Genomic DNA, 15660 nt, shown 5'->3' with positions numbered 1-15660 from the left:
GGGACCAGGATAAGCATATGGGTACATGCCAGTTAGTCTAATGTATGATATGGCGCGGTCGTGGTAATCACGGCCTGTCTTTTGATGGTTCATTTGATGTACTCTTTTGTCTGTGATGTTTGAAGACGTTGATTTCTCTTGAATAACGATTGTTGATAAGATTTACACACTACGCGTATAAGTGAGATTTCTCATAAAAGACTCGAAACATGCGTAAAGTGTTATTGGCTTCTCAATTCACATCTTTCGACATATCATGGCTCTATGTGTAAAACTTGGGGCTATGAGGCTGGCAGCCTAGAAACCGCAGCGAGGGCTGAGTCAGGCCGAAGTGAATGTACTCAGCCCCACCATCACCACAATTCTCTTTGTTAAGGCTTGATGCTCTTTCTCTACACAGTCAAGCTGAGAAGATTACCCTCGTCTGTTGCTCTTTTTGGAAGAAAACTTTTCCAAATCTCAACAACTCATCATATATCCTTGCGCCATCCAAGTGCTATAAACCGTCCCAAGACATCTCTTTCGATTCAGCCCACAACTTTGACACAACAAACACGCAACATGGCTGACAACCTCCGAGAAGATGCGCAAGACGCCTCACTTCTAGAGCTGGAAGAAAAGGCTCAAAGCAGTGCTTCGAAAGGAAGGGGTGATAGAGGACGGGGAAAGGGTCGAGGTGGTGGTGGAGGTGGACAGGGAAGGGAGGTTCAGGTATCAAAGGCCTTGTCGAAGCTATTGAGACATCAAGCTGGGAACGCGGGTATCCAGCTTGACGATGAAGGGTTTGCACCTCTAAGTTCAGTGGTAAGTGAAACCGAGCTCGACTTGTGATGGCTGTCGTATGGACTGCCGTGAACATGCCTCACCTGGCTTTGAAGACACGGCTAACACATTCTCATAGCTTGCATGGGGTCCCTTGCGCTCTCTCAAAGTCACCTTGGATGATGTGCAATCCATAGTCACCTCCAACGACAAGCAGCGCTTCACTCTCAAACCGAACCCTAGCACAAACCCATCCCTATCAACCACATCAACTTCACCTGAGGACTACCTCATCCGCGCCAACCAGGGTCACTCAATCAAGCTCGAGTCAGCGGCTCTATTGGCACCCATCACCATCGAAGCCGGAAACGTGCCTGACCGCGTCCTGCACGGCACCTTCTTTTACTTTTGGCCAAAAATCGTTGAGACGGGGGGTTTGAAGCCCATGAACCGCAACCATGTGCATTGCTCAACAGGAACTCCCGAGGAGGGTGTAGTGAGCGGCATGCGCAAGGACGCCGAGTTGGTCATCGAGATCGACATCGAGGCGAGCCTGAAGGAGGGCGTCAAGTGGTGGATGAGCGACAACGGCGTACTGCTGACCGAGGGCGACGAGCAGGGTATCCTGAGCTCCAAGTTCTTCAAGCTGGCGACGGGTCGGACTGTTGATGTTGGCGTGCTTTGGCAAGATGGAGAACATGTTGCTGATCTTCCTAGCGGGTTGAAGATCAGACCTCCTTTTAACAAGGGTCCTCGTGGTGGTGGAAGGGGAGGAAGGGGAGGGAGACGGGGTGGCTCTTGATGGAGTTGTCTAGAGAATCAAAACTAAGTGAATGCTTGCATGATGTCCATTATTTGAAAGGTCGTGAATTCGTTTACTAGCTGTGGCTGCTCTCTCCTGATCTTTGTCCTTGACAGCCATGACATGACTCTTGTAGCTCTCCAGCGCCCCTTGCACAACAACAACAACAACAACAACAACAGCATATACCACAAGGCCTCAGATCTGGCTTGTAGTCTTGCCAAGCAGCGCTTCCTTGGCCAGCAACTCCTTATCGAGCCATTCGAGGACCTTCTCAGCGACGGCATCCTCAGCCTGCTGTCGATCAGCGTGGCCGCTCACGGCGCCCACACCCTCGGGGATCCGTCCATCGTTTCTAAAGATTGGGCGGCCTCTCCAAGTTTCGCCGTCCTGTTCGATAAAGTACTCTGGAATACCGTAGTTCATCTGACCTGCGAGAAGGGCGACTCGCTCACGGATCAAGATGGCACTGCTGGAGGGGCCGCTGGTCTGGGGAGGCGCAGCAGTCGTGGAAACGCCTCCGTCCGAGTTGTCCTCTTCAGCCTTGACTCTAGTTCGAGAGGGGGAACCCTGGGTCGTGGAGGCAGGACGCTTGTCTCCCCGGGTGGTCTGGATGTAATTGTACGCCTGCATGGCTGCGAACTGCTTCGCTTGCTTCGCATGCTTGAACGTAGGGGGATCTTGGCCGGCCTCGTACCCGAATCCTTCCTGAGGGAACGTCTGGTTGCACCAAGAGAGATGGCAGCTGACGCGAGAACGCTGAAGACGCACCCCGTGGGCCATGATGCTGAACGTCTCACTAGGAAGCCAGTGCGGGAGAGGGTGCGTATTCTGCTGGCAGTATTCTGAGACGTGTTAGTCGATGTGTAGAGATAGAAAGAAGAGATCAATTACCGCTCAAAGCGCTGATCCAGTTCCCTTCGGTGACATCAGGCTCTGGGATGAGCGAGATGAGGGACGAGATAGCGGTGGTTTGCTGCTTGTCCAACAGCGCAGGCAAGCCAGTTTGCTCCTCCTCCGCCTTCTTCTCTCTGGCAAACTCAATGAGAAGGTCCCAAGGAATGCCTCCCTGAATAGTGGACGGAGCCATGATTCTCGGTTTGCTCGTGGTGGAGTGTAATCGTTGAGGCGTCGTCGTGAACTCTATGAAGCGTGATGAGATCACCCTTCCAGAGGCCAATGTTGTGTAGGCTTGAAGGTTGTCTGCTGAACGGTAAAGAGGTCTTTTTATAAGATGACTGAGGGGATTATATAGATACGCCATTGACCCATTTAGTAAATAAAGCCAACAACGGCAGTTTTTGCGGAATCAAAAAGAACCGCCTTCTTTTTCATGCAAGATCGCAATGGCGAACCACACACAATAGGTAGGATACAGACAGGCAACTTGGAGGGGTCTTCTCCATTGACCAACTGATTCATCCTCGCCGGCCTCATCTGCGCAAGGCCGCCCAAGGATAGAGACGCTCAATGATTGGATCCTTGCTATTCAAAAGTGTACGCGATTTGTCTCTTATTCAGGCGGCATTATCTCATTCTCATAGTGGTGTGCCTGGACGAGGTCATCGACTGGGCCGCGGCCGTGGCTTGGGGGGCCGGCCATGGCCTAGCTTCGGTGGGACTAGGCTATCTGAGAGGCCGACGACGTGCATCATATCGTCTCGTCAGGCAGAAACTGCTTCGCTTTTTTCATGGTTCGTCGAGTCTGAGATCCTGGAATCGCTCAATTGTGTTGGTTACAGCCTGGCCGAACCCACACGGCTCGACCCATCGGCAGCAGGGGTATCTACCAACAATCTATATAATGTGTATGTGTATGCGAGAAAAAAACGCCCAGCAAGAAGCCAGCAGCGCATGAACATCGACATTTCTTCCATGTCCCTCTTCTCTCTTTTCCCAGTGCTTAGTCCTCCTCGAAGAAGCCGCCCCCATCGCTGTCGTCGTCGTCGCTCTTCACGACTGGTTGCTTGTTTTGATGCATCAGTCGTCGGCGCTCTCTGCGGTTCATCGCGGCTCCCGAATCGTCCTTGTTGTTCGATGTGCTCTTGTCCTTGAACGTCTGCTGCTTTGGCTGTGTCTTTGCCACGGGCTTGCTCACGCTCGCCTGCGCCTTGGGCTTGTTCTCGCGACGCTGGGGCTTGGCTTCCTCCTCCACACCACCCGGCGACCGTCTCTCCCTCAACCCTCGTAAAGCGCTGGGCCCCTCCTTCAATGCCTGCTCGACCTCGGACCAGATTGGTGGCCGCTCTGTATGCAGCAGGCCTCGCTGCTTCAGTGGTGTGTAATCATTCTTGTCATCGTCGGCGTCCTTCTCCCGCTTGTCGACAGGATACAGACTGATGTAGGTTTCGGCGTGGGGAAAGTGTTGAGTGTATGCTTCGTCAACCTCGGCGACGTGGAGATCCCGTTTCAATTCCTCGAGTTCTTCCGGGGCCTCTGTCTCTTCAATCTTTTTGCGCAGTTGCTTTGCCAATCGCGATGCCTTCTTCCGTTCTGCACTCGACATTAGTTCCTAAACCTGCCAGGTAAACCAAGAAATACCATACCAAAGAAGCGGACCATGTGGTATTTCGAAATCATGGCGCTTCGTTTCTTCTGGAAAGCCTTGTCGGAGACGGTGCTCTTGAGAGCGGCTAGTTCGCGTTCGAGGTCATTGTGTACATTGGCGGGAAGGTCGTGATTCCGCTTCAGGAGTCGCTCGATCGTGCGCGTCCGCTTCTTGGCCCATCCCGATGTTCCCTCGTTCGGCCTATGCTTTGATTTTGTGTTGTGCTTGCGCTTCTTGAAGCCTTCTTGATCAGGCCCAGGGGAGCCGAGTTCTTCAAAGTCTCGCTTCGGAGCCATGACGAAGGTGCGAAGGTTGCGTAATCAAAGGTGGAAGGTTGTCGCTGATGTTGGCTGATAACCTGGGTGTAAATGGGGATAGAAGGGCGAGCGAGAGATTGACAAAGTCAGTAACTTTTTTTTCGACTGGCGGGGATCGTCAGGTCAGTATCTTATCAGCACTTTCCGTATTTAGATTAGCGCCCTGCGTCCCAAATGTGGAGAAGGTGTGCTCTGCCATGTGAGCTGAGTGGAAGGTACCTTACCCAGCATCCATACCTACTCAATACTCCATACTCCCACCTACACCACGCAAACCATCATGCGTCTCATTTCTTGATGTCAATGGCACCCAATCGCCGCCCTCAAAGGGAATAATTATCTTTATCACTGTTTTGGATACCCTTTCACATTGGGCTTACTCTCAAAGTCCAGCTCAAAACACTCGGCACCTGACTCAGGAAGCTCACTTCAACCTCACCCCAGGTCCAACCTTCAAGCCGCAACCGCTGGCATCCTCCTCCTAAAGATACCACTCATAAAGAGTTTCATCGCCAACTCACATGCTCGTGTGATAGGCCCCCTCGCTGGGCTGATCAGTCTCCGTCATGGACCGCCCAGAACCAGGGCTCGTCAAATGGTCTTCCAACCCTTCATGGGACAACTTCATCCACATCAACCTCCAGCACCGTGTTGTCCAGGTCTATGAGCCCGTCGGACACGCCAGAGCAGGCCGATTTGACTACAAGAAACTCAACCGTCACGATGACTTTCCTCCGCTCACTACTTATGACTGGTCACCCACCAACCCTGGTCTTCTTGCCGTCGGCACTGGGAGCGGTATTGTGAACCTGTTAAGGATCGACGATGGATCCAATGCATACGTTGAGCTGGGTCTCAAGATGTCTCGCACATGTCAGGCTGTCGCATTCAACATCACGGGCCTATTAGCTGTTGGCCTTGATCGCGTTCGAATGGACCAATGTCTCCATATCTGGGATGTTAGCCGCCTGTCTTCGCTCGACAAGAACACAAAAGGCTTCCCATCGGATGCCACCAATATTTCAGACCCCAAGAATCGTCTTGAACCAAGTGTGTCTGTTTCTAGTATCAAGTTCTTCGAGGACAGCCCCCAGACGCTCGTGGTGGGTATCAAGGCCCAAGGACTTCGCATACATGATCTTCGCGGTAAGACTCTAATCATCAATATTGAGTTTATCAAGCTAATCTAGATGTCCTATCTCATTAGATCCTGGCGGTGTTGTTACGTTTCAGACCAAATGCAACAACAACCTCACGATTGATTATGCCGATCAAAACTACTTTGCATCGTCCGCCCTGGACCATCCTGGTGTCATGATCTGGGATCGGCGTGCAACCACGAGGCCTGTGGCTGCTCATTCTTACTTACAGGCGGTTGATGAAGATGACCTGCCTTGGGGAGGAGCTCTGCGTCTTGATCGAGTGATCGAGACAGATTCCGACCCCTTCTTAGCAGATGGCAAGTATTCTCTTGTCAGATCCTTACGTTATTGTCGCGACCACCGAGGCCTCCTGGCCGTATTGTCGCGTACTGGTCAGCTCAAGGTATTAAAGACCAACAAAGAGACCCCATCGGCCAACTCTACTGGTCCAGAGCTCCTCCAGGTCCAGAAATCTTACGAGATGGATGTCTCGTATGTCGAAACATCAAGAAAGAATGACCGAATAGTCGCCTTTGACTGGGTGACGTTGAGTTCTCCTGTTCTTCGCCCACGACTTCTTGTCCTACGAGCAAATGGAAACTTTGAGATCTTGGAGCAGCCATCCCACACTTCAGATCATGTCTACAAGCTTGTGCCCTGGCAAGCACCGCATCGTGGCCTTGAAGGTATGTCGATTCGATTCTTCATCTAGCTTGCGGAACCTGACCCTATACCAGAAGGAGCTCCCTACCACAGCATGATGCAATTCGAACCATCTCAAGCCCCAGAGATTCTGGGGCCTCTGCTCATGGAACAAGCCCTTTCAGATGTCCCGCTCTTTGGACCAGAGAGCGCAAACGTTCGGGCAGACACCGAAGCTGCGATAAAATCAAATACCCTATCTTCCGTCTCGATAGAGAACGTTGGGGCAACTACTTCACCCTTGCCCGAGGCATTTCACGAAGCCTCCACTGTTGCTCCAAAGATACGGGCTCTTCGCGCTTTTGTGAGGGACGAATTCCAGGCCCCTAAATCAGCAAACGGCGTTAAGCCACGCGCCGGCGACACCAAGATCGTTCAAAGCCAGATGAGCGAGATGTCTCTAGCATCTGATAGCCTGGGCTCATGCCGTGAGATCCACGATGCGCTGTTGGCTTCGCTGGCGGAGGCGGAGGGACTTCCCAGAGAAGCACAAAACGTCATTGACCATACAATGCTCTTGCGTGCCAAGGAAAAGTACCTTTTCGATGCCGTCGCCAATAGAGACATTGTAGCAGATGACCCCTGGGTCAAGTATGTCTGGGATTGGATTGCAAGTAAGTCTGGTTTAAAGGACTATAGTGTTGTCTATCAAATACTGACCTCTCTCTAGCCGCAGAAGATACTGCTGATGATGGAGGTTTGATCCTTTCGGGCCTCGATCTCAGCTACTTGGGCGTCCACTCAATATGGACAAACAATCTAGGTTAGCATTCACTTTGCTTACAGTACTGCTTGATCTGACATGATTATAGGCCGTGATCCTCCAACTAGACTGCCACCCGGCACATCACCCCCTGATCGATCAACTTGGGAGCGTTTAATCGCGTCCTTTTGTAAGAAGAACCACCTCCCCAAGTTTGACGGAAAAACCACTAGGTGGCCCGGTCATCGTCAGCTCTGTCTCGAGATATGTGGCTGGGGCGACTCGGAGAAGCACGATCCCAAGGGCCGCAACCGGAAGGCAGACCCTGAGTATCCCACCACCATCCATACCATGGCCGCTGCTCGAGCCTTGTTCACGGGTGACCACAAAGAGGCCATTCAGATCCTTAAAAAGGCCAGCACCGCGCACCCGGAACTCTTGTTTGTGTCCTTGGCCCTACAGCTCATGGGCCGTGGCGATAGCCAGCTCGCCAAGGAGCAGCTCGACTTTGACGAGGCCGTAGCCTCCAAGACTGACCCCTATCTTCGTGCCATCTCGTCACTCATCGCAACTGGGGACTGGTCAGCCATCGCCAACCAGCAATCCTTGCCCCTCTCTGATCGAGCCTATGTCGCCGTCCGCAACTTTGACGACGATCAACTTACCGCATGGCTTAACGACCAGGTCGGCCTAGCGGTCGCTGACGGTGACATTGAGGGCATCGTTTTTACGGGCATCTCGGAGACCTTGGTTGATATCTTTGCCCGCTACATACAAAAGTTCCACGACGTCCAGACGGCGGCTCTCGTCCTCTCCATCTGTGCCCCCCGTTATATCGACGACATCCGCTGCCGCGCCTGGCGCAACGCCTACCGAGCTCATCTTCAGCGTCACAAGCTCTTCTTTCATCGCACAAAGTTCGACGTCGAGTCCACCAAACGCTCCAAGCGTGATGGAATCCCCAACCTCAAGCCTCCCTCACGACAGATCGCCCTTCGCTGCGTCTTCTGCGACGCCGAAACCTCGCTCGTCAACAACCATCAGCCGCCTCACCTTGGAGCCGGTACCTCGGCGCAGGGAGCTGCCGGCCCTTCATCACTCGAGACGCGTAATCCACTCCTTGCCACGAGCATCAACGCTGGTGTGAGCTGTCCCAACTGTGGCCGCCACCTCCCGCGCTGCGTCGTCTGCCTCGAGATTGTCGGCGTGCCACGCTCCGACAAGCCTGAGGAAAAGGGCGAGGGCAAAATGGCAGGCCGGTTCCCAACCTTTTGCCTACGTTGCGAGCATGTCTTGCATCTAGATCACGCCAGGCAGTGGTTTGCTAGACATGTCGAATGCCCAGTGCCCGAATGTCGTTGTCGTTGCAATTTCAGGGCAAACCCGGAGTTGAGTTATCATTAGCTAGAAAGAGAAGAACGGGCTTTGTTTTTTGTGAATATTATATTGATAGCCACCACGCAATCATCTCTATTCACCATTCGTTTCCCAAGTGAACATCCATTGTGTCACGTCACATGCTGTCTTGGTTGCTCTCTATCCACGAAATTCCAAGAAAAAAGAGACAAACCCTGCAATCAACTCCCATCATTTGCCATCCCAGACCCATCATCAGCCCCTGATCCTGCTGGCTCATTTATAGTAGTAGTAGTAGTAGTAGTAACCCGTCGAATCAAATATAATTCCTGTCAGAATAGCGCCCTCTCTACCAACTCGTCATCGTGCTCAGCCTTTCCTGGCTGAGATGGTCTTTTTCTCTTTTCTATCTTTCATTTCGGCTTTCCAATCGAAACGTCTCTAACCCACAAAACACACAAAAGGAAGAAGGGGTTGGTCTTGTTGCTGGAGGAGGGGGTATCATGACCAAAAAAGAAGTTGCCGATAGACATAGGCCAACTCATCTGGTTAACCAGTAGTCGTTGTCGTCATCGTCATTGTGTCGTTCGAGTGAGAGGAGAGTGTGGCTCTCATGAGGCGACGTCAACCTGGCACCAGGGGTGCTCCAGGACCTGGTTGATGTCGAAGCGGTCTGCGACGTCGCGGTTCAGCATGCCGCGGATCAGATCGATGCTCTCCTCGCTCATGGTGAAGGGGATCCGTAGGTCGCGATCCATGATCTCGTCGATGCTGTAGAAGGGGTTCTCCTTGTAGATGATGGTATACAGAAGAATGCCAAGTGCCCATACGTCTTGCTCTGTACCACGATATGGCTTGCCAGCAAGAACTTCAGGAGCAGCATAATCTAGTCGCAAGTTAGTCAGGTCATCGAGCTAATGTCAGGCTCAGGGGGCTACACACCAATGGTTCCTACAAAGACATCAAAAGGACCGCTCTTGATGTATGCAGCACTCCCGAAATCAATGAGCTTGATGTTGCCTTCTCCATCGAGGATCACGTTCTCGTCTTTGATATCGCGGTGCACCACCCGAGCCTTGGTGTGCAGGTGATGGATGGCATTGGCTACTTGCACAAAGATGCTGCGGCACTCGGACTCCTCCATGTTGGTTCTCAGCTCAATGTAGTCAAACAGGTCCATGCCGGGCAGACCGTGGGGTGTCATCTCGATGTAGTAGTTTATGTCGTCCTCGAAGAAGCCTTGCATCTCAATGATATTGGGATGTTGGAACTCGGGTCTGCGGAGGTACTCGAGGACATGGATCTCCAGAGGCACAGTTCCCAGCTTGCGATCCCTGGTCCACGTGTCGACGAGGATACGCCGCTTGGTGACATACTTGAGCACAATCTTCTTACCTGACTGCTTATTTCGGGCTAGCTTCACTTGGCCGTACGCACCCTGGCCCATGTCTTCGAGAATCACGTAGTCGTTGATGGTCTTCTTATGAGGGGGTTCAACGACCTTGGGGGGCGGAGGTGGTTCATCAACTTGGGGAGCAGGCTTTTGCTGGCCGGTGATCTTGGCAGCGGCACTGAGAGTCAGGTCCTTTAATTGCTTGGAGAGCGAGGTTGCCGCAACGAGCAGATCCTTTCGGGGCGCCTCGTCGTCCGAGGTGATCTCTAGGGGAGTATGGGCCGGGGTCTGGCCAGGAGATGGCTGATGAAGGGGCGTTGCAGCTCCGGACCGGGTAGGGGACTCGAGATTGTTGAGGTTCGGCTGGGTGCCATGGAGATGGCGGGAGTAGGTAATCCACAGAGCATACACAATTTCTGAACGGGTCACTTCGAACGCCTCGTCGCCACTGCTCGGGTTGGCGTTATCCTCATCACTGCCTTCCACCACCGTCTCGTTGACCACGAGCGTCTTCTTTTCACTCTTGACTACGCGCATTTGAACGTCAACCTTCAGGTCTGATCCGTCGCGGTGCTTTGCGCGTAACCCAGCGGGATGAAGGAAAGCGGAGGCAGCATCAGGGCGATGCTCCTTTAGAGCGAGAAACGCGGATGCCTTTCTGAACCGATGCTCAGGAACAACCATACCATCGAGCAGCTGAAGCCCGTCTTCTTCTATCAACGAGTCCAGGATCTTGTCGAAATCTGGGATGATGGTGTTGATGGACTTGCCATCCGCCTTTTCGAATCCAAAAAGCGCACCGCAAAAGACCGAGTTGGAGCTTCGAATCTTGAGACCCTCTGGCTCAACCACCACGATTCCAGCCATGTGAGGGAATGTCGAGATACGGAGTTGTAGTTTGCCCCTGACTTGCTCGACAGTGCAAGGAATGTTGACCGTGGGAGAGTAAGGGCATGTGAAGAATCTTCGCCGTGTGGCCTGGGCGAAATCAATCTCTCCAGTATTGGGATCGATACCCTGCCTGGGGATTCTTGGGATAAGTCTGGCGATATCGAACCCTGGAGTAATCGACTCGAAACCCCAGATTGGTAACGTGGACCCCGTCACCTCTTGGACGATGCCATCTTCATCCAGGGAGATGTGGGCTACGTCTTCGTGGATCTCTTCCAGAACCCAGATGAGGCCTACCCGCTTCTCCTTGACCCAAAGGCTAGCAGAGCCTGTTGCGCCATTGCGCTTCTGGATTGGTACAACATCACCACAGAGGAGTACTCCCCTTGATAATGTGTTTCGATGGTGTCCTCCACCACGGGCCTTTGGAGGACTAGGGTCACCACTGTGAACGGTTTGTGCGCGCCTCGCGGCGTAGCTCCGGGGTTGTGTTCTTGAGTTTGGTTTGCTCAAGAGCTGAGCTGTAATACCAGATCGGCCGTTGAGCAATGCTGAAGCTGCCGAAGCTGCCGGTGTTGCTTGCCCCGATGACACTTTGGCATCCGAGAATTCGTCCTCTGTTTTCTTGAGAAGTTTGCGCTCCAACCACGATCGTCTCTCTTCCTGAACCACTTCCAGAATGCCCATCTTGCGCACTTCGGCTTTCGTTACGCCAAACACTAAGCAAGCCAGGTCGTTTGCCGCAATGATTGTCCACGGAGGCTTCACTTCCGTCGTAAAGATCGCTTGGGCGGCCGGAACCCATCGATTTGTGTGTCCATGAACTGAGGGACCGAGCTGAGTAGGAAAGTTGGATGACGAGGAGCTGCGTAGATCCGCCAAAGATGGTGACGCCAATGGCTCTTGATACATGGGCTGGCCGGTCAAAAATGGCTGAGCCATAGTGTCGATCAACTTGTCTTGAACAGATACCGACATTATGTCTGTCATGGTTCGCTTCAGGTTCGTGGGTCGTGAAGGTGCGGGTGCAGGTGTAGGTTTGTTGACAGTGGCAGGAATTTCCTCCTCACCCGTCGGAGGTTTAATTGTTGTTGTTGACTCTGGGACACGATCAAACTCTGTCGGCTCAACAACATTAGACCTTCTCGTCGTCTCAGTTCGTGACCGTCGGGTCATTGGCGCAGGAGAAGTTTGTCGGAGCTGAGTCAAATCAGTGCTCGACACTCGAGGGTTAAAGTTCTTGTCGAAAACGTTGTCTTCGGAGGCTCCAGCAGGGCCTGTCAATGGAGCTGGTTGATAAGATTCATCAGGGTTTGGAAGATTTCCAGCTCTAATCAGCTGTGCTTGGGCGAGCAGGTCAAGCATATTTTGAGTCTCAACATCACCGCTGGCCCTGGCTTGAGCACTTGCAAGAGCCGCCTGTGATGAGTTCATGGGAAGGCTATGGTCCTTCATGAACTCGATGGACCGCTTCAAGACATTGTGCCGGTTGTGCAAGAAGTCTTCAGACTGATTGGCAAAAGAGAACGAGTGCAGAGACTCGGAAGGAAAGCGTGAGAGATCCTCGGAGAAGCTAGGAGATGCCGGACCACCGGCCAGCGGCAGGTTGCCGGTGCTAGAGACCATGGCAGTCATCGAGGTGGAGCGAGACAGAGTGGCTACGGAAGGGCTTCGAGATGAGGCTCGAGATCCCGGTAGTGTTGGGTTCCGGGACGGAGGGCGTTGTTGTCTTATGCGGCGGAGGCCAGAAAGGCCTAGGCCATGCTCATGATCCGTCATGATGGGGGACCTGGGGTTGACAGGGTGGTCAGCGGAAAACGGGCTGAGGTTGGCCGCCACACCCGGGCTGAGCGACACATGATTCCACTCGACGCACCTGGTGATGGCTTCAAGGTCAGCGGCAGCCGCCGCCGCCGCAGACGCATCCAGCGACATTCGGACTCTACTACGATCTTGCTTTGGTGACGACTCGCTCGCGGAAACCAGGTTGCCGGTGCTACGGTTCTTTGGCAGGGAGAGCGACGTCGCCAGCTTTTCCCGCCCGCGTTGATGGTCGTCTCCCGTGTGATTGTCGGTGCCTGCGCAAGAGCATCGTGGTCAGCTGCGGTGGGGGACGAGTCTAGGTAGGCAAGGCATACCATGATCAGGTTGTCCGCCATGCATCTGTAGCATAATTGGAGTCGGCCGAGAGAAGGCCGAAACCACAGGTCAGATGGTGAGAAAAGGGCTGCGAGAGAGGCGTGCTCTGAGTATGGCGGGGTTGAGCAGCAAATCTCGGTCGGCTGGGTTTGGTCGCCCAAAAGCTCCAACAAAATGGATCGAAGCCGTCGCCACTAAGGAGAAGCTGCTGTCATAGATTGTCTAGAAGCGAAGAGGACGAATCGAGGCAGAGGCCAGCCGGTTTATCGAAGAATATTGATACTCCAGGGTTACGATTCGAGGGGTGGTGGCGGTCGGTGGACGGATGGGGTCGTGTTGTTGCTGGGTCTCAACCTGGCCTGGCTTGTGACCTAGGTGACAAAGAAAACGGTCGAGATCGGCGGATTGGACGAGGACGAGGAGCAGGCGGTCGAGTCGGTAAATGATGATGTTGATGCTGGAAGAATAAGGGATGGATAAGTCGGCAATCGAGCCCAGGGAATACGAGAAGAGGAACAGGCGCTGGACGTCTCAGTCGTAAGGCTCGCGGGAGGAGGGAGGATGGTGGGTTTGGTTTGAGGAGTAGCCCAGGCCAGGCAGGTAATTACACACTGGACGGCTCTAATTCATGGGGGTCGTGGTGGTTATCATAGGCTGCCCAAGAACAGAGTGATGGAGGCAAATGGGGTATCTGATTGGCTGTCATTCAAGCTACGGGTCCCCAAGGTCCCTGGACACAGGGAGGTTGTGGCGATCACAGTGAAGAATCCCAGCAAGAAACCTACCTACGCAAGCCTGGCAGGAAGCTACAATTTTCCAATCCGAGTCTGCTGTCAGAGGTGCCCTTGTCCGTCTAGGATTCAAATGACGCCAGCAGTTGGAACCTCGAAGAAGATCATCAACTCGACGCGAAGCACCTCAATCCCCAACGAACGACATGTGCTACGCCAAGCCAAAGGGGGAGCTGGAGCTGGATTGCACTCTGAGATTGCGGTGCTACCTAAAATTTTTGGTCCAAATTTCAATTGGGGACGAGGCTTGAGGCTCATTGAATTTTTTGTCCTCTGGCTGGGTCCATCCATCCCCGGCCTGGGCGGGCTGTGAGACCAAACTCCGTCACCGACGGCCACTAGAGGGTGGGAGGAATAATAGCGTATCGGTTGAGTTGGCGGCCGGCCCACCTCGCAGAGTTGATGAAGAGTGTGTCCAAGGCTTTGATCCATGATGCTGCTCTTTTCCAGGATGACTCAACGATGGAAATAAACAACAGCACGTGAACCAAGATTGCATCGAAGCGCATGAGTTGCCCCTTGTTCCCACGGTAACTTAAAACCTAAATCAAACTGTTGAATAGTGTCGGCCGGTTCAGTAGTCCTGCGTGGGATAAAGTAAACAGCCTCTGACGGGAGTGAGACCTCAACTTAGTCATCGACGGCAACACCAAATGAGGTCTAGCATCAAGGGCCCCCGACTCCCCGGAGGAACGGTTCATCGCCTTCGGGGTCTTGTGTCAAGCGGGAGCATCAACGTGAGTGAGATTACCTGATTGACGATCGCTACGTCGTGTCACTGTCAAGACGCCCAAGGTTTCGCACATGAATCAGGGGAGAAAAATGCGTAAACCCGAGGGAAATGAGGGCAAAAAGCAACAGCAACAGCAACAGCAACAGGAGGAGAGGAGCGAACTGTTCCCCTTTTGACGGCCACGTGGAGTTGGGCTTTGCAGTCAACGCCTCCTCGACCCATCCGAGATTGCCAATCGATTCGACTGGGAATCATTCAGCCAAGAGAACGGCCTCTTGGATTGCGTCAGGGCCCACAGAGGCTTCTCCACCGTCGACAGATCAACAGAATCAGAGAATAATAGTGATGACCTACAACTGACTTCCCTTGCTGTTGTGTTGAAGGGGGAAATACCAAGTCAGGGTCGGGGATACGGAGGACACAACTGGCATTGAGTCCTTGAGACATTTTGCTGTCAACCTAATTCAAAGCCACCAGATCAAAAAGGTATTTGGCCATGGCTGTCACGAAAACGCGATCAAAAGAGTTCGAAGTATCCATGTCTAGTAGCGGGATACCATTAAGACCCTGGTTTTCTAGCCAAGGGAAGAGCAGGCTGCAGATAGCGATCGATATAGGTAGCCTCAGAATCCGATCTTGATTATCACAGCGTGACAAAGTCATGAGGCCAACTCATAGCTGCCGAAATGTCTCGCCAGGAGACACTAACTCAAACGAGGCACGCGACACCAACAGGTATCACAGCCAGGCCAAGCGGAATCGTTATCTCTGCTTCAGGCTGAGAGAACAAGGGCGTGAATGGTTGACGATAACCAAGACACGAGGGCATATGACCCTGAGACCTGTCACTTGAGAGCTGGTGTCATCTCCAGGTGGGCGCCAAATCCGGGAACAAGACGTCTAGCGGTCCAAAAAGGGGACCAGAGGTGCATATGAAGCGCTGTCGACAAGTGACGCATGAGCAACTAGAATGTTTGTCTCTGACCGCGGTAACCGGCTTGGAGTTGATGTCTTCTTAAATGCATCATGAGGTGCTTGAAAGCGATAAGAGATGGAGAAAAGCGATAACAACTCGTGGCGGGGTCAACGCTCCGGAGTCTCAAGGTGAGGGGCATTTTTGGCGGGGTTTTCTTCCCCGGGCTCTCGGTATCAAGGCCCGTGTAAACTGGAAGAGGAAGGAACAAGACCATGAGGCAAAAAGGGTGCCCCAGAACGCAGGCCGCTATTCGACGGCCAGACGCAGCCACGCAAAGAAAACCCTCAGCCCAACATTCTGTCGTGGACCGCGATCTTTTCCTCACTGGTCAGACGTTGTTCTGACCGCCTTCCAGAACCTGCATGCGGAGAAGCGGCTCCCATGGTTGGTCCATCGCGAGCTGGA

General features: G+C 53.1%; 5 protein-coding genes across 5 annotated transcripts; 2 read left to right on the top strand and 3 right to left on the bottom strand.

Moving 5' to 3' along the window:
- Window positions 1-561: 561 nt before the first annotated feature.
- On the top strand, window positions 562-1564 carry NECHADRAFT_79207 (uncharacterized protein; the record flags this gene model as incomplete). Its single annotated transcript, XM_003052188.1, has 2 exons — window positions 562-804; window positions 902-1564. The coding sequence occupies 2 exons, from the start codon at window positions 562-564 to the stop codon at window positions 1562-1564; spliced, it is 906 nt and encodes a 301-aa protein (XP_003052234.1).
- Window positions 1565-1615: 51 nt separating this feature from the next.
- Window positions 1616-2721, bottom strand: NECHADRAFT_100143 (uncharacterized protein). The gene is made up of 2 exons (XM_003051738.1): window positions 2459-2721; window positions 1616-2409 (listed from the first exon to the last, which is right to left on the bottom strand). The coding sequence occupies exons 1-2, from the start codon at window positions 2652-2654 to the stop codon at window positions 1763-1765; spliced, it is 843 nt and encodes a 280-aa protein (XP_003051784.1). The 5' UTR covers window positions 2655-2721; the 3' UTR covers window positions 1616-1762.
- A 703-nt stretch (window positions 2722-3424) lies between these two features.
- On the bottom strand, window positions 3425-4581 carry NECHADRAFT_100142 (uncharacterized protein). Its single transcript, XM_003051737.1, has 2 exons — window positions 4111-4581; window positions 3425-4057 (listed from the first exon to the last, which is right to left on the bottom strand). Exons 1-2 carry the CDS (start codon window positions 4406-4408, stop codon window positions 3468-3470), a joined length of 888 nt encoding a protein of 295 aa, XP_003051783.1. The 5' UTR covers window positions 4409-4581; the 3' UTR covers window positions 3425-3467.
- Window positions 4582-4995: 414 nt separating this feature from the next.
- On the top strand, window positions 4996-8380 carry NECHADRAFT_37740 (uncharacterized protein; the record flags this gene model as incomplete). The annotated part of the gene is made up of 5 exons (XM_003052187.1): window positions 4996-5575; window positions 5637-6257; window positions 6309-6887; window positions 6944-7036; window positions 7086-8380. 5 exons carry the CDS (start codon window positions 4996-4998, stop codon window positions 8378-8380), a joined length of 3168 nt encoding a protein of 1055 aa, XP_003052233.1.
- A 563-nt stretch (window positions 8381-8943) lies between these two features.
- On the bottom strand, window positions 8944-12788 carry NECHADRAFT_92813 (uncharacterized protein; the record flags this gene model as incomplete). The annotated part of the gene is made up of 6 exons (XM_003051736.1): window positions 8944-9218; window positions 9275-11612; window positions 11687-11714; window positions 11758-12405; window positions 12493-12694; window positions 12755-12788. 6 exons carry the CDS (start codon window positions 12786-12788, stop codon window positions 8944-8946), a joined length of 3525 nt encoding a protein of 1174 aa, XP_003051782.1.
- Between the last annotated feature and the right edge of the window lie 2872 nt (window positions 12789-15660).

This window comes from Fusarium vanettenii, assembly GCF_000151355.1.
Source record: "Fusarium vanettenii 77-13-4 chromosome 4 genomic scaffold NECHAsca_3_chr4_2_0, whole genome shotgun sequence".
Classification (NCBI taxonomy): Eukaryota; Fungi; Ascomycota; class Sordariomycetes; order Hypocreales; family Nectriaceae; genus Fusarium; species Fusarium vanettenii.
The sequence above is the reverse complement of the archived record's forward strand: the minus strand, read 5'-3'. Positions and strand labels throughout refer to the sequence as shown.